Source organism: Staurois parvus, unplaced genomic scaffold (genome assembly GCF_062004578.1).
Source record: "Staurois parvus isolate SC_StPar_1 unplaced genomic scaffold, SC_StPar_1.0 ptg000172l, whole genome shotgun sequence".
Lineage (NCBI taxonomy): Eukaryota > Metazoa > Chordata > Amphibia > Anura > Ranidae > Staurois > Staurois parvus.
The window spans coordinates 9,931,299-9,947,691 of NW_028317968.1; the positions used below are offsets into that span (position 1 = coordinate 9,931,299).

Consider the following 16,393-nt stretch of genomic DNA (forward strand, 5'->3'; position numbering starts at 1 on the left):
AATGATGGGGCAATATTCCTCCCATTGATATAAATGATGATGCATTATAACTCTCCCAATACAAATGATGGGGCATTGTTTATTCCCACTGATGCCAGGACATTTTCATCTCTCACTGGCCACAGTCTGGTCCTCCTAAAGTTTGAAGTCCTTCAAGTAAACAAGCCCTTTGTTATATAGTTTGGAGACCCCATGGTCTAAGACTAAGATCTTGTGTCCTGTAATGTTCAAATAAGAAAGAATAAAAAAAAAAGTTAAATAGGTAATTACATACACATACATATATTTTTTTTTTTTGGTTTGCAAATTGTACTTTATTATTCAATTTCTTCAACGCACCATTTATCATGTCACTGAGGGGAAAAATAGAAGTTGCATATATATATAGATATATTTATATATATAAAGGTGTATCTATAACATCTCTGATACAAAGTGTAATAAATGTATAACCTAATAATACACACAACACACGGGAAACAAATTCCACCATTGCAACCCATTCACAACAGTGGTCCAAATATTTGGAAATGAAAAAAAAACCAATGTATTTTTAAAGTGATCTCAGTGATTATATAATTCTCCTACATCTTTCTCTATATTGGGTTTGGTAAGGACACATTCCTAGGCTTCAGTCAAGACCGCAGAAGGGTGTTGGACCTTGTGACTGATAACATTTGAAAAAGCTTTCTATATTTCTATAGTGGTCAATCAGTTTCTCTTTTTTGTTTTCTATTATTTCTGTCTAAAAGGAGAAGTAGATTGGCTGCTACAGGTGTGACAGACACATCTTTTACAGACTTGATGAGTGAGGCTCGTTATGTGGACATAAAGTGCTAGAATGAGGCATGTTAAATAACAGAAGACAAGTGTGGTAACCATTCTAATCTTGGCGGTAAAGCACACAATGAAGATGGCGGTAGGCTATGAACAGTGGAATGCCATTAGGGCTCACAGCTGATAGATGGCCCCCATGTCAGAATGTTTTGGTCATCTAACATGAACATGTTCCAGCTGGCCAGAGTCTGATATGTCATAGCTTGTCTTGTATTTGGCCAGGGTCTTCATCACTGGTCGCAGCTTCAGCCACCACTGCTCTTTTGGAATTCTGTGGTTGAAGTCCATTTCATCCCTCAGCTGCATGACTGGCTGGAAGACGAAAGCACGCCTGCGCATTCCTAGCAGGCAGACGGTGTCCTCTGTGTTAGCAAATACTCTGCCTTTTCTATAACATTCTTTCAGCTTCCGTGAAATCCACTGAATAGCTTTGGCTGAGATTTTTGTGCCGAAGTTCCTGTCGAACGGTGATGGGGCTCCTCCCTGCTGCATGTGTCCGAGTACATTCTTTCTGCAGTCAAAAATGCCTCTTCCCTCCTCTGAGTACAGCTGGTACATGAAATCCGTGGTGTAGTTCTCATTGCAATTTTCATTCCTTAGTACAAGGCCTCTTTGGATGCTTGTCTTCATCTTTTCTGTCAAATGCTCCACATTGGCCTGAAGTTCTCGAATGTCAAATTGGTCTTCGAAGATGTAAGCAGCATCAGCACCTTTGGCAAGGCCACCTATGTTGGCCAAGTATCCACAATATCCACCCATTATTTCAATGATGAAGACTCACCTCTTTGTTCCACTGGTGGATTGTTTGATGCGATCACATGTATCCGTTACAGTGTTCAGAGCAGTATCTGCACCAATGCTGAAATCTGACTGGGGACATTGTTGGAGACAATGGCAGGCAACATAACCATAGGAATACAAAATTCATCACATTTCCCTCGAGCAACAGTCAGCTCCATCAGTCCCAAGTAGGCCCCAAACCCTCCGATGACGAGTAGAGAGTTGATGCTATGAGTACGTATCTGTTCAGCGATTTGGTCAAAATATTTAGCAGGAAGAGTTCTTTTGGTTCCCAAAAGAGATCCACCCTGACAAGTCCAGCCTCCAACATCTCCCCATTTTATCTCTTTCACTTGACCCTTGACAAATCCTTCAAAGCCGTCGCTGACTGCAAACATCTTGTGTCCTTCAGTAATGTCCACTCTTACTGCAGAGCGCACAGCAGCATTCATTCCTGTGGCTGGAGCCCCCACGATCAAGACAGCCACATTAAAGTTACTCTTTGGAAGTTCAGATATATTCTTCTTATGGGAAAGGAGCTTGTATGTATTTAGATTGTTCTCGAAACTCCATCCACGCAATGTTACAGCGTCTGCAAACCTCCTTTCATCCATCACCTTTTGCACTTCTTGGGTCATCTGTACACATTCCATAAGAGGCTTGGTTTCCACATAGAGATCCTCTGGAGGACTTTCAGGGAGGAAGACCCAGTCAGCTCCACAAGCTAAGGCACTGACCAAGGTCAGGTACCCACAGTGTTGCCCCATGACTTCCAAAACAAAGGTCCTTTGGTGGCTCTGAGCAGTGGTCATGATGGCATCCACCACCTCAATAATTCTGTGCAGGGCCGAGTCATTTCCGATTGTCATATCAGTTCCACAGAAATCGTTATCGATGGAGCCCACCATTCCTACGATATTCAGATGAGAATACTGCTCAGCAGCTGAGGCTTCAATTTTTCCTTCTTTTACGAATTCATCAAGAAGTCCGCAGCACTCCTCTTGGAAAAGATTAGCCCCGGTTAAGTTGCCATCTCCTCCAATCACACAGAGATTAGTTATGCCACATTGGACTAGGTTGCAAGCTGCCTTCAAGCGCCCTTCACAGGAGCGAAATGCTTTGCAGTGGGCACTGCCAATTACTGTACCACTCACTTGTAAGATGCTTGACACGCTCTCCCATGATACCTCAATAATATTGTATCCACCATACCCTGATAACACTCATGGAGGAAGTATACTTTAGCTTCTACATAGATTCCCATGTGCACAACAGCATGGACAGCTGCATTCCTACCTTGGGCATCCCCTACGCTGGTCAGCACCCTGATGGCTTTCCCAGTTCCGGACAGGTTTTCAAAGAACTTCTGTGGCTGAGCCATGATCGCAGCCCTTCTTGCTCCTCTCTGTGATCAGTCGGTATGTACAGACAGACAGGGCTCACCCCAGGCACTATGTTGTATGCGGCTCAGTCCTGTCCTCCTCCATAGACTGAACACTGAGTAGGTATGCGGAGTAGGAGCAGGCCGGCAATGCTCTGATCTCCCCAGCTCGCTGACACTCCTAAAGCTCATCAACACAGCCACTGGACCACGCCCCCATCCCATACATATTTTTATTACCTAATATTTAATCGATTCATTCCAGGAATATCTACAAGCAGTCCTCCTTGTTGTATGTGGACCCAAGCTCTCTGTATGTCAGCTGTAAATAAGTGATATCCATCATTCAACAATACCTGGTAAAGAATTAAAAATATGAAAATAAGTTTTATTTTCCAAGAAAGAATTCTGTATTCCAAGACTTGCAATATGTAAACTAGTTACAAAAAGTAAGGGTGTATTATAAATAAAGCATGGGTACAAAACTGACACGGTTCCCGTAAATTATGCTTAAAAGGAATGTCTGGGATGCATGGGTTTTCTCCTGTGACATTACCTGTTCCCAGGCCTCAGGTTTGCCCCATCATGGAAGAACATATTTGAAAATTAACATACATGGGTATAGTCTAGAAATAAACTGAAGCTCAATCGCAAGGAGCAATGCAGATTAAGATCTTACAAACAGCTGAAAATTGTCTAACTGTTCCATGTGATAGCTCTGTTGCTCAATGGGACGGATAAGTATACCATGCTGTGGGGGTAAGATAAAGATGCGACCCTGCTTTAAGGAAAATCAGGAGCCACTTTCACATAGAATTATTTCACATTTATATTAAAAGCACAAGTCAACAGTAAAATATCCTTTACAGCTTTATATAATGTACATGAAATGTAACTGTTAATATATTTAATCAACAAAGTATTCATTATAAAAGCACACTATAACAGATAAAATCATAACTGACTTGTTAAGAAATGTCGGGAGTGTAGTGGTTCTGCACTACTAAAACATGCACAATATTTAAAATATTGTTGCAGCTATAAACTATCTTGTGACACTACAATAATTTACCTGTCTGATTGCAGGGTAATTGTCAGCAGTCAAGATTGAATCTCTCAGTAACATAAGTAATGCTAAGCAGAAGCTTTCCATCACTTTACGATTCCAGTCCTGCATGAATAGCTGATCCCATATAAGCAACACAGCTGGTAGATCCAGGGAATTTACAAAACCCTGAAAATAAATTAGGAAATGATGTAGCCTTTGTTACACAACAACTTTACATCTAAAATTATTCATGTTTATTTGGCATTACAATATTGAACATTAAAATACAAATGTGTTCATGGTAACAAAAAAGCATGGACTGTTGAGGCATTAAGATGACCTGTGGTTTTGTATACCCTGTAAAACCCCATACACTAAATAAATTAATTTTTGAACACCAAACATATACCCATTTAACCTTCATAGTCTACAAACATGATTATGTTGTTGCATATGTGCTATAAGCTTGCTTTATTATGACAGTTTTCTAGTTTGTCTATATGTAATACATTTAGCTGTAGGATACCTCATGAGGAATCAGGAAGTTAATAATGGATTAATAGTAACAGATTTCTGCACAGCCAACCTAAGCCATGGCCTAGGGTAACAACGCTTGCATACACCATACATTTTGCTTCTGGCTGGGTCTCTAAACTTAAATCCATACCTAGAATCAGCTCCTTAGATCTGTAAGTACAACTTGGTGAGTGGGGTTTTTTTTGTTGAGCTCATGAAAGACCTGTGACACTCTTGGTCACACCGAGGAAAGAAATGATATGAATCATAAAACTCAACATGGAAAATGGTACAAGTGGCTAAATCGCATAGTCTTTTAGAAATGGATAAAATGAAACATGATTCTTTTGATTGCTCAATTACAGGTTATTAGTGGTTAGTGATTTACAAGGAAATATCAATAGTTTATAAATAATAATTTCTGACCATATGTGAATATACTGTATATAAGTATATTACATAGCAAACATAGAATCTGAGGCCACACATCATGCAATGTAGACCAAGCTAGCTTCCTACACAGTCTCTGCCTGTGGTTACATTCCACTAATTTGTTTCACCCCGATTGGGTTTGGTCGTAGAGGTAGGAGTAGCCAGGATGGAGAGACTTTCATATACACAAAATAATAAAAACAATTTCTCAAATACCCTTACATGAAGGAGGAAGGATCAAAAGCAGGGAGGCACTATGGAGAATATCATTCACCACAACATGCAACAGGCTCAATAAACATACACACTAAAAGCAGTGATATATACTGTATATGGCTAAGTGGACATGAAAAGTTACGCTTCTCATTGGTTTTATGATCACTCATCCTCTCTCTGCAAGGCAATGGAAGTGAAAGACACACTTTATACAGAGAATAGTGCTGTACATACTGAAGACTGGAATATTAAACTTTCTTCCTGCCCAGGCCATTTTTTAGTTTTTCAGATACTTTGACTAACAATTATTCAGTCATGCAACACAAATTAATTTCATATTTGTTTTGTGGATAGATGGAGATTTCTCATGATGACATTTAATTATCAGTGGCTTTTTAATATATAAAAAGGGAAAAAAGACAGATAATTTGAAAAAAATGTTTTACCTGTAAAACTTTGCATATAAATATTTTCTTCATATATTTAGGACAAAATGTATTCTGTTACATTTCTTTGGTATATATATAAAAAAAAAATCAACCCTGATGTTCAGAGTGCCTATCTTACTTCTTTAGGTTCTACAACCCCAGTACAGTAAAAACACCCCCAATTATTCAATCATGCAACACTGTACCCAAATAAATTTCACAATTTTTTTAGATAGAGATTTCTTTTGGTGATATCTAATGATCACTGAGTTCTTTACTATATAAAAAAGGAAAAAAGACAGAACATTTTTTCTTCATAAATTTATGACAAAATGTATTCTGGTACATCTCTTTGATGAAAAAAACAACAACTGCCTATCTTACTTCTTGAGGTCCTAAAATGCCAGGAAAGTACAAACACACCCAAAGTTGTAGTGAAGTTGTAATATTTTTGACACAATTTTTGGGAAAATGAAGAGCATAAATAAAAACCTTTATTTTATTTTACAAAGTTGTCATTTAACAAGTTATTTCTCACATAGCATGAGCATACTAACAATTAAGCCGCTAACAGAGTCTTCTACTCCTCTTAAGTATTGGGATACTGCATGCGTGAGACATTTCCACTACCTAAATCCAAGGAGCATCTTCAGGCTTTCAAGGGGCATAAATAATGCATCTGATTTTCTAGCTACCTACCATTCTTCATAAGGCCCTAAAGTACCAGGGCAGGAGAAACACCCACAAAATGTTTAAAATTTTCAAAGAGGACCCTCCAACGTATTTAATTAAAGGCATGGTGAGTCTTTTGAAGATCACATTTTTTGCCATTGTCAATTAATAAGATATTTCTCACACACAGCATGAGCATATTTAAAATTCATCCACAGTCGGAGTGACCTTTGGTGTATGAGACACAAACGCACAATTTAAATTGTGCTTCCGGTGAGTGCGCAATTCATTCATTTCTTCTGCACATCGCCGGACTACATGCATCATAAGGATCTCACCGAGATACACTCATCTGTGTTTCTTTGATGACTGGACTGTACTGTGCATTTATATTGTGCGTTTTGTATTGTGAAGTGAAGTTGTGTGAAGCTCACGTCATTTCTTCCCCCCTTTTTTTCAACTCTTGGGAAGATCACATATAGTGTGTTTGGTCACATATAATGTATGTGGTCCACATCTGTTGACATTTAAGTAAGGGATATTGTACCATCTTCAATACTGGTACAGTCATATAACATCTAGCGCTGCACTATTTATCTCATATTGTTTGTTTGAAGGTTGATGGTTTTCCTTTTTAGTGTATCAGCTGCTGTGTCGGTTAGCGCTCACTGAATCCCTCATTACCATATTTAAAATTAAACCCCATAACACTCTCTGCTATTGCTCCCAGGTATATGGATACCACACGTGCAGGGCGGACTGACAACTCATGGGGTCCCCGGGCAATAGGGGATCATGGGGCCCCTGTGTCCTTGCCCAAACTCAAAAAAGCCTATGAAAAAGGTACCAGGGGCATCTCATGGGGCCCCCTACTGACCCGGGCCCTCGGGCAGTGCCCGAGTTTCCAAATGGTCAGTCCGCCCCTGCACACGTGCATGGCTTTTTGCAGCCATAACAAAAATATAATTGCTTCCAAAATGGAGTACTTCAAGTCTGTGCAATATTAGGTGTAACAATCTAAATGAGGTTTCAAGGCCTGTAATCCAAGGCCTTGGAGTGTACAAGAGTACAACGCTGTTACATAACCTGTAAGCCATTTATATTGCTCTCTCCATTCTCTATCTTCCAGCCTATGAATAATGTTCTTTGCATCACATAAGTAAGTAGGTAAATTAACCACTGAAGGCTGGAGAGAGTATCCATCAAATCCCCCAAAGGCTCACAAAGGAACTCGATGCTAGCCACAAAAGGTCTAGCTCTCACTGGCATCCTCTGCTTTTGGACCTTTCGGAGATGGTGAAAATGGGAATGACAGGACACTCTGAAATCAATGTTTAGGCTATATCCTAATCCAGATTGTCTACAGCCACTGACTTGTTATTGATACACGCTAATTCACTTTTGTAGATTATAATGGGAACACCATTCAACCTACAATACGTGCTAAGTCTAAGGGCCTTGTCCCAATGATCACTAGTGTTAATTAGTACTACAGCTCCCACTTTATCTGCATTTTTGATAACTTTAGCCAAATAGTTTCTAAGGGAGTGTAGAATCCCATTTTCCGGTCCATTATGGGTTCCATTTCCCATTAGATGAATACATACTCAGCTAGCACAACTAGATCCTGTTCTACAAATTTTTTAAATAAATCCATTTTCTCACCCATATCTATTACAGAGTAGAAACTAAATTTGGATTTAATGGATAGACCTAAACTGGGAGGAGCTTCTATCTTTCATGTTAAATTTAAACCATGATAATCATCACCATTTAATGTGCACATATCATGTAGTAAACAAAACTTGTGAAAGTCCATCTTAGAAGAGTTAGAAACTTATAATTAGTGGCAAAACCTGTCTCTAGTGCAACATGTTCATGCCATGTATTGGGAAGATCCTCTTCAGTAACTCTGCAGTACAAGAATAAGGATATAACAATAATGCGCTGACACAAATTAATGCTGCTGCAAGCACATAAATGTGTTCCCACATCAATAAAATTCCTCAAGAATAGTGCTGTGCTGCCCCCTAGTGACCCAAAAAGAAATAAACTAATAATAAATAAATATCCTCCTGAGCATCAAACCCAACGTGAAAAGGAATAAAATCTGCGAAACAAATAAAGTCAATAATAAATAAGAAAACTGGCTAAGCTACTAAATCCAAATGATATGTGAAACATATATCAAAAATAAACCATAATCAAGTAGTAAAAAACACCTGGGCAAACTTTAATAAACACACGACTAAGCTGAAGAATATAGTGTAAAAAACAACAAGAACAGTAATAAATATCTGAAATGTATATGAGAAATAAAACAAGATCACAATAGCAGTAAGCACCTGGCCAAGCTATAATAAACACTCAGCTGAGCCGAAGCATAAAATGTGAAAACCAACAAAAATGGTGAATGATAGATAACACTTAATAAAGTACAAAATGCAGTCCAAAAGTGATAAAACAGTCTCTTTCTTCAACATTTAAAGGATAATTCACCTTTGGAACATGTTACATGTTCCACCCATTTTTAGGGTGGAACATGTAACATGTTCCCATAGCTGCTGCCGCACCAGCCGCCCCCTCTTCCCTCTGACAGATAGTATAGGGAGAAGTTTCCCTATACTATCTGTCAGATTTGAAAACAGCACGGACGTGTCATTCATTTACAGAGTTTTGTGAATGAGTGCCTACAAGTCCCAACAGCCTTAGCAGCTGTTGGCTTGTAGTTTGCAATGAACTACCACAGTGTTGTGGAGCGCCATGGTAGTTAATTGAAGCTTCCTGTCAGTACTGTATATCTGCTTGCCTGTACATCCCGCATGGTATCAGCGATCTACTGATCACTGGTGCAATACTTTCCAGACTCCTTTGGGCAAAAATAATAAATGCACATTTTTTTACCTGCAAAAAAATTAGCATTTATTAGTTCTGTCCAAAAGGTGAACTTATCCTTTAAAGCAGTGTTTCTCAACTCCAGTCCTCATGGACCCCCAGCAGGTCATGTTTTCAGGATTTCCCTCAGATGAAACAGCTGTGGTAATTACTAAGGCAGTGAAACTGATCAAATCACCTGTGCAAAATAATGGAAATCCTGAAAACATGACCTGTTGGGGGTCCATGAGCACTGGAGTTGAGAAACACTGCTTTAAAGTAATGCACCAGTGACTTCCACCTTCAGGCATGCACGCTCACCTTAACAGCTGACCCATAGAAAATATAGGTCAACATGCACTTAATATTGATCCCACTGGATCCTCTGCTTCCAGGTCTTTCCAGGCACACTAAGGAATAATCCTTTACAAGAAACAAGGTACTCCCCATAGTGTAGTAAGGCTTTATTACCATAAAAATGCCACACACATAGACACAAGGTTCACAGAACCTATTACAAGCATTTAAGGGAAAAGCAAGGTGAATACAGATGGTGGCTCCTGAACGCACCAGAAAAGAAATCACAAGCTTCCATTTTTCACATATTTATTACTGTTCTTGTTTTTTTACACTATATTCTTCAGCTCAGCCGAGTATTTATTATAGGTTGGCCAGATGTTTATTGCTATTTGATTATAGTTAATTTTTTATATATGTTTCACATAACATTCGGATTTAGTTGCTCAGCTGGTTTTCTTATTTGTTTCACAGATTTATTCATTCACACATTGGGTTTGATATTCAGGAGGGTGTTTATTTATATAGATATAGTCAGTATGCAGGCAAAAGATCAGTCCAGGTAGCAGGCAGAAAAATGGTCGATTAACAGGCCAGGGTCAGTTCAGGTAGCAGGCAGAGGTCAGAAACACATAAAAGAAAAGGACACATTTAACTTGAGTAGTGTACAATTTACCAAGGAAGAATTAAAAATACTAGACAAAGGTTTGAAATATTTCCTAGGAAAAATCTTAAAGCAATACTAAAAGTTCATTTTTTTTTGTACAATAACAAACATGTCTATACTTACCTGCTGTGTGCAGTGGTTTTGCACAGAGCAGCCCGGATCCTCCTCTTCTCAGGTACCCTGCAGGCTCTCCTGGCTATCCTTTCTGTCAGGTGCCCCCACAGCAAACAGCTTGCTATGGGGGCACCCGCTGCTCTGTGTGTCCATTCACACATGGAGCTGTGGCTTGGCCCCACCCCCGGCTCTCTATTCATTGTCTGACTGGCTGGGATGGCCTCTTTCTGTTCCAATATGACTGCATACCAGTGCACAAAGCAAGGTTCATAAAGACATGGATGAGAGAGTTTGGGGTGGAGGAACATAACTGGTCTGCACAGAGTCCTGACTTCAACCCTATAGAACACCTTTGGGATTAACTAGAGCAGAGACTACGAGCCAGGCCTTCTTGTCCAACATCAGTGCCTGACCTCACAAATGTGCATCTGGAAGAATGATTAAACATTCCCACAGACACTGTTATAACTGCAAAGGGATGGCCCCTTCCTGTTCCAACATGACTGCGCACCAGTGCACAAAGCAAGGTCCATAACGACATGGATGAGCGAGTTTGAGGTGGAGGAACTTGATTGGCCTGCACAAAGTCCTGACCTTAACCTGACAGAACACCTTTGGGATGAATCACAGCAGAGACTGCAAGCCAGGCCTTCTCGTCCAACATCAGTGCCGGACCTCACAAATGCTCTTCTGGAAGAATGGTCAAACATTCCCATAGACACACTCATAAAACCTTGTGGACAGCCTTCCCAGCAGAGCTGAAGCTGTTATAGCTGCAAAGGGTGGGCCAACTCTTGAACCCTATGGACTAAGACTGGGATGCCATTAAAGTTCATGTGCGTGTAAAGGCAGGCGTCCCAATATAGTCTATAAATATCATTATTTATTATTAAGTGGTTTATTATCTTTTATTACCTTGCAGATTATGAGCATTTTGCATTATATGATCCTTGAATTAATCTGTCTGCCAATGCTTAGTATATTGTTGCTGTCACAGTCCTAGAATACATCTTTCTCATCTATTGACAATGCAGTACAAAGGTCTTGCACTGCACCCCACCCTTTATCTCGCTGGAGCTGTCAGTTGGACCCAGCAGCAAGGGGTGAGCCACGGGAGCCATCCCACTTTGGAAGAGTGATTACAGCCTTTTATTAATTGTGCAGTATATGTGAGTAGGTTTTTAATTGTGAATAAGGCTATATGTACACTGGAACTGCCGTAGACGTTAACTCTACTGGCAGCAGGAAAATGCTAAACGTAGCAAAAACGCATGTAAACATGGTACTGCGTTTAGCCACATTTACCATGTTTAGCCACTTTTAGCACTTGGAAGTTTATTCATTTCATTGGCCGGAGTACTTGCCATTGAAATGATTAAACGCCCAAGCGCTGTGTTTGCCATTTTTGCAAAAAACTTTCCACTCCTGAACACAATTCTTCTGAGTTCAGGAGAGGGATGTTTAACTGTCCCTAAACTCTGCTGCTGCTAAACTCTGATAAAAGCCTATATGTGCATGGACACATAGACTTTTATAGAGTTGAGTTCAGGTTCTTTGGAGAAAAAAAACGCCAAAAGCTCCTAAACTCACATTTAGGAGCACCAGTGTACATGAGGCCTAAAGGGATCATTAATTTTATACAGAGAGAACTATGTTTTTGGTCTTCTGTATCCAATTATATGGTCGAATATACCACATTGGAGGTGAGCTGAGGAGAGTGAAGAGTTTGTTAACCAGCACTGCAGCTCATCCCAGCTAATAAAGGGGAACATGAGCAATAAACTTGTACAACTGTAAGGTCCATATAGAAAGGTGAGCAGAATAAAATATAGAATAGGTTCCTGTGCTGGTGGAGGTTTACTCTTTTGGGACACATAATTTACATTGTGAAGAAGACTGCACTATTGATTATGGAATGATTTGTGTTATTCATGGTAATGCACACACATGTAATGTATTTATTGTTTCACAGTGTTTGATGTGATTATATTACTGTACATTATTATAATATTACATTTTATGTGATCACATATTTATTTTCGTTATACGGTATTGAATTTAGGGTGGATCTAACGCTGCACAAATTGCTATATATTGACTTGAAAGTTAATTTTTTACTTTGAGTGCTGCAGCTATTTATAGCACATTATTTCATTGTAAGTGAGAGCAAGGAATTGTTATTATACAAATTGTATTGATTGACTTGTCTGACATGGTTTGATCTCATAGAACTGAAGAAGATCTCCATGGACAATTTACCAATGGAAGTATTATTCTTGGTATTGCTTTTATCTTTTGGTGTAGTACAGTGGTGGGCAACCTTTTTTCAACTGAGCCAAATCTCGCCAAAACCACGATTGAAATTTATTTTGAGAGCCACATTTTTAAAACTGAAAATACATCCCCCATATAGTAATTCATCCCTCATAGTAATTCATCCCCCATAGTAATTCATCCCCCATATAGTAATTCATCCCCCATAGTAATTCATCCCCCATATAGTAATTCATCCCCCATAGTAATTCATCCCCCATATAGTAATTCATCCCCCATAGTAATTCATCCCCCATATAGTAATTCATCCCCCATAGTAATTCCTCCCCCATATAGTAATTCATCCCCCATATAGTAATTCATCCCCCATAGTAATTCAGCCCCCATATAGTAATTCATCCCCCATATAGTAATTCATCCCCCATAGTAATTAATCCCCCATATAGTAATTCATCCCCCATAGTAATTCATCCCCCATATAGTAATTCATCCCCCATATAGTAATTCATCCCCCATAGTAATTCATCCCCCATATAGTAATTCATCCCCCATATAGTAATTCATCCCCCATAGTAATTCATCCCCCATATAGTAATTCATCCCCCATAGTAATTCATCCTACATATAGTAATTCACCCCCCCTATAGTAATTCATCCCCCCTATAGTAATTCATCCCCCATACTAATTCATCCCCCCTATAGTATTTCATCCCCCCTATAGTAATTCATTCCCCATATTGTGTCAATTCACTTACCTTTGCTCCGCGCGTTCCTCTCGCCGTGTTCCCGCACCGTTCCGGTCTTCAGGCGGACTGTGAGAGGAGAGGAGTTCGTCACGCTGCCCCGCCTACATCCTGACAGCCAATGATTGCCACGCTCCGCAGGCCGGATTAAAAGGTCCGCCGAGCCGTAGTTTGCCCATTGCTGGGCTAGCTGCAGAGTCCTGACTTTTGGGGCGGCCGCCCAAGAGGAGGGAGGGGAGCGGGCGCCCGGCACACAGAAGAGGCGCATTGAAGTGTGTAAAGAGCCGCATGTGGCTCGCGAGCCGCGGCTTGCCGACCACTGGTGTAGTATGTGAACTTTATAAAACACTTCCTTTTAAGACCAGTTGTAAAAATTGCTTAAGATCTTAATACTGTTTGAATGCTATTTCAGATTTTTTTTATCTGATTAAGGTGAACCTCAAATCACAATAGAGAGAACATAATTGGAGTTTGATTATTGACATAATATTCTATGCACATATGAGATGGTATACCTAATTTGATGCCTTAGAGCAGGGGTGTCAAACTGGTGGCCCTCCAACTGTTGCAAAACTATAAGTCCCATCATGCCTCCGCCTTTGGGAGTCATGCTTGTAACTGTCAATCTTGCAATGCCTCATGGGAATTGTAGTTTGGCAACAGCTGGAGGGCCGCCAGTTTGACACCCGTGCCTTAGAGTGTGCCTGAACTAAAACATTTAAACTTAAAATGTGCATTTTCATATACTGTTCTTTTCTGTGTGTACTCAAGTTGGACAACAGCTGTGCCAATGTGTAACATTCTGGCACATTTTGTGATAGCCATTTTGTGGAACTGTGATGTAGAGCTACTAGTAAGTGGTGTATGCGCATACATCAAGAAGACATTTTTAAAATGAATCCACAGGATGTGGACAGTGCAGTGAGAGAAAGTGAAAACAAAGTAAAACCTTTAAACTTGAGATTTAAAGGTTATAGGCTAAAAGGTGTTAACTTAAGTCTCACGTATAATCAATTTTGTAGTAGATTTTTGTAGATGATTGAGAGTTTATATGTCAGCCAAATAGCCTATGTGCTAAAACTGTTCTGTTTATTAAATAAAATGCAGTCATTTCACGAGTATTCATAATTGTTATTTTTGGTTGATATTATAATCCCTAATAAAGGATTTTCTTGTTATTGCACCTGTAGCAGTTTGAATAATAGTCTTGCAAGATGAAGTACTATAAATAATTGTTACTATATTTATCAGTCTGTACTATATGAATAGCACAGCCATGTTTGGACTGTATTAAACTGCTATGTTAAACTATAGAATGAAACAGTTTAAATTAAATTTAGATCACATGCAATATATATTTTATCCAAGCTAAGAAATGTTTTTATTTTATAATTTTTGTGAGTTTTTGAATTATTGCACTGCATGCAGCTATCTGAAGGGGTAAGTAGAGTAATCTGTTATCAAGCAAATAATAAGTACTAAACCCTTTATTAGAACTGTTTACACTGCATACATATGCTACAGTCTTTTTACCCACAAATTGCCTTAGTTACTCTACTACAAAACAGCAAATCATAAACACACTTAAACCTAAGGATATTTTTTAAAAAATGAAATGTTTTTATGACATACACTTGCTGACAGAATATAGACATAAAGCTAAAGCCTGCATTAAGGACAACTTCACTGAAATAGAATGCTTATCAACCAGCAACTGCTGAAACAATAGCATATGCACACCACAACACATCAGATGCAAGGGTCCAAGCAGGGGCGGACTGACAACTCATGGGGCCCCCGGGCAATAGGAAATCATGGGGCCCCTGTGTCCTTGCCCAAACTCAAAAAAGCCTATGAAAAAGGTACCAGGGGCATCTCTTGGTGCCCCCTACTGACCCCGGGCCCTCGGGCAGTGGCCGAGTTTCCAAATGGTCAGTCCACCCCTGGGTCCAAGTATGTAACACAGAACAAGATTATAGAGTACAGAGTTCAGGACTATGTAATGTAAAGCATAGTGAATGTAGTGCAGCGTTCAGGAATATGTAATGTACAACATAGTGTATAAAATGCAATGGTTAGGACTATGAAACATACAAGCTAGTGTATCAAATGCAGAGGTAAGGGGTATGCTACATATAACACAATGTAAATAGATCAGTGTTCAGGACAATGCAACATACAACTGTAACAAGAGTATGAGGTGGTCATAAATATGAAACATACACTCACCGACCACTTTATTAGGTACACCTTGCTAGTGCCAAGAAAATATCCTCCAAACCATTACACCACCATCTGCATGAACCGTTCAAACAAGACTTTCATGTTTTTTACGCCAAATTCTGACCATACCATCTGAATGTTGCAGCAACCAGTCTGCCCATTCTCCTCTGACATCAACAAGGCATTTTCATCTACACAACTGCTGCTTACTGGTTATTTTCGGATTATTCTCTGTAAACCCTAGAAATGGTTGTGTGTGAAAATCCCAGTAGATCAGCAGTTTTTGAAATACTCAGACCAGCCTGTCTGGCACCAACAACCATGCCACATTCAAAGTCACTTAAATCCCCTTTCTTCCCCATTCTGATGCTTGGTTTGAATTTCAGTAAGTCGTCTTCACCATGTCTACATGTCTAAATGTATTGAGTTGTTGCCATCTGATTGGCTGATTAGCAATTTGTGTTACCAAGCAATTGAACAGGTGTACCTAATACAGTGTAGTTAGGTCCACAGTATATAGAGGACCCTTGACGTGGGACTGTGGCTTATGCATGTATTTGCAAATGTGTGCAAACAAAACCCTCTGTTTTTAACGCATACTGTTTGACAAGGCCAAATTGGTTGTTTCGCAAGCTGGTTGGTAAGTGTTGCTGGGAAATCTTTTGTTTGTTTTGCGATGTGCATTGCCCTTCCATGTTCACCTTGCTGCTAAGGCTGGCTATAGGTTGGGACATTTCCCAGTTTTTTTTTTAGGTACCTAATAAAGTGGCCAGTGGGTGTATAACATAGGATAAACTGAGCATGGGCCAAGAGTAACCTATTGCCCATTACATTATTCGTCAGTGGGATTAAAGGATGTAAGAATAAAAGATGCCTCAGCTTTAGCTGTCA

At 39.6% G+C, this 16,393-nt stretch overlaps 1 protein-coding gene and 1 pseudogene across 1 annotated transcript in view; both read right to left on the reverse strand.

Moving 5' to 3' along the window:
* LOC149462635 (uncharacterized) overlaps positions 1–16,393 on the reverse strand; it is a 460,266-nt gene that overhangs the window by 272,869 nt on the left and 171,004 nt on the right. The window contains exons 11-12 of the mRNA XM_089676647.1: positions 4,071–4,232; positions 3,239–3,354 (exon numbers count right to left, since the gene is read on the reverse strand). Of these exons, the coding sequence (XP_089532773.1) occupies positions 3,239–3,354; positions 4,071–4,232 (278 nt within the window). The remainder of the gene's footprint in view (positions 1–3,238; positions 3,355–4,070; positions 4,233–16,393) is intronic.
* LOC149462636 (ATP-dependent 6-phosphofructokinase, platelet type pseudogene) lies at positions 661–3,040 on the reverse strand (annotated as a pseudogene).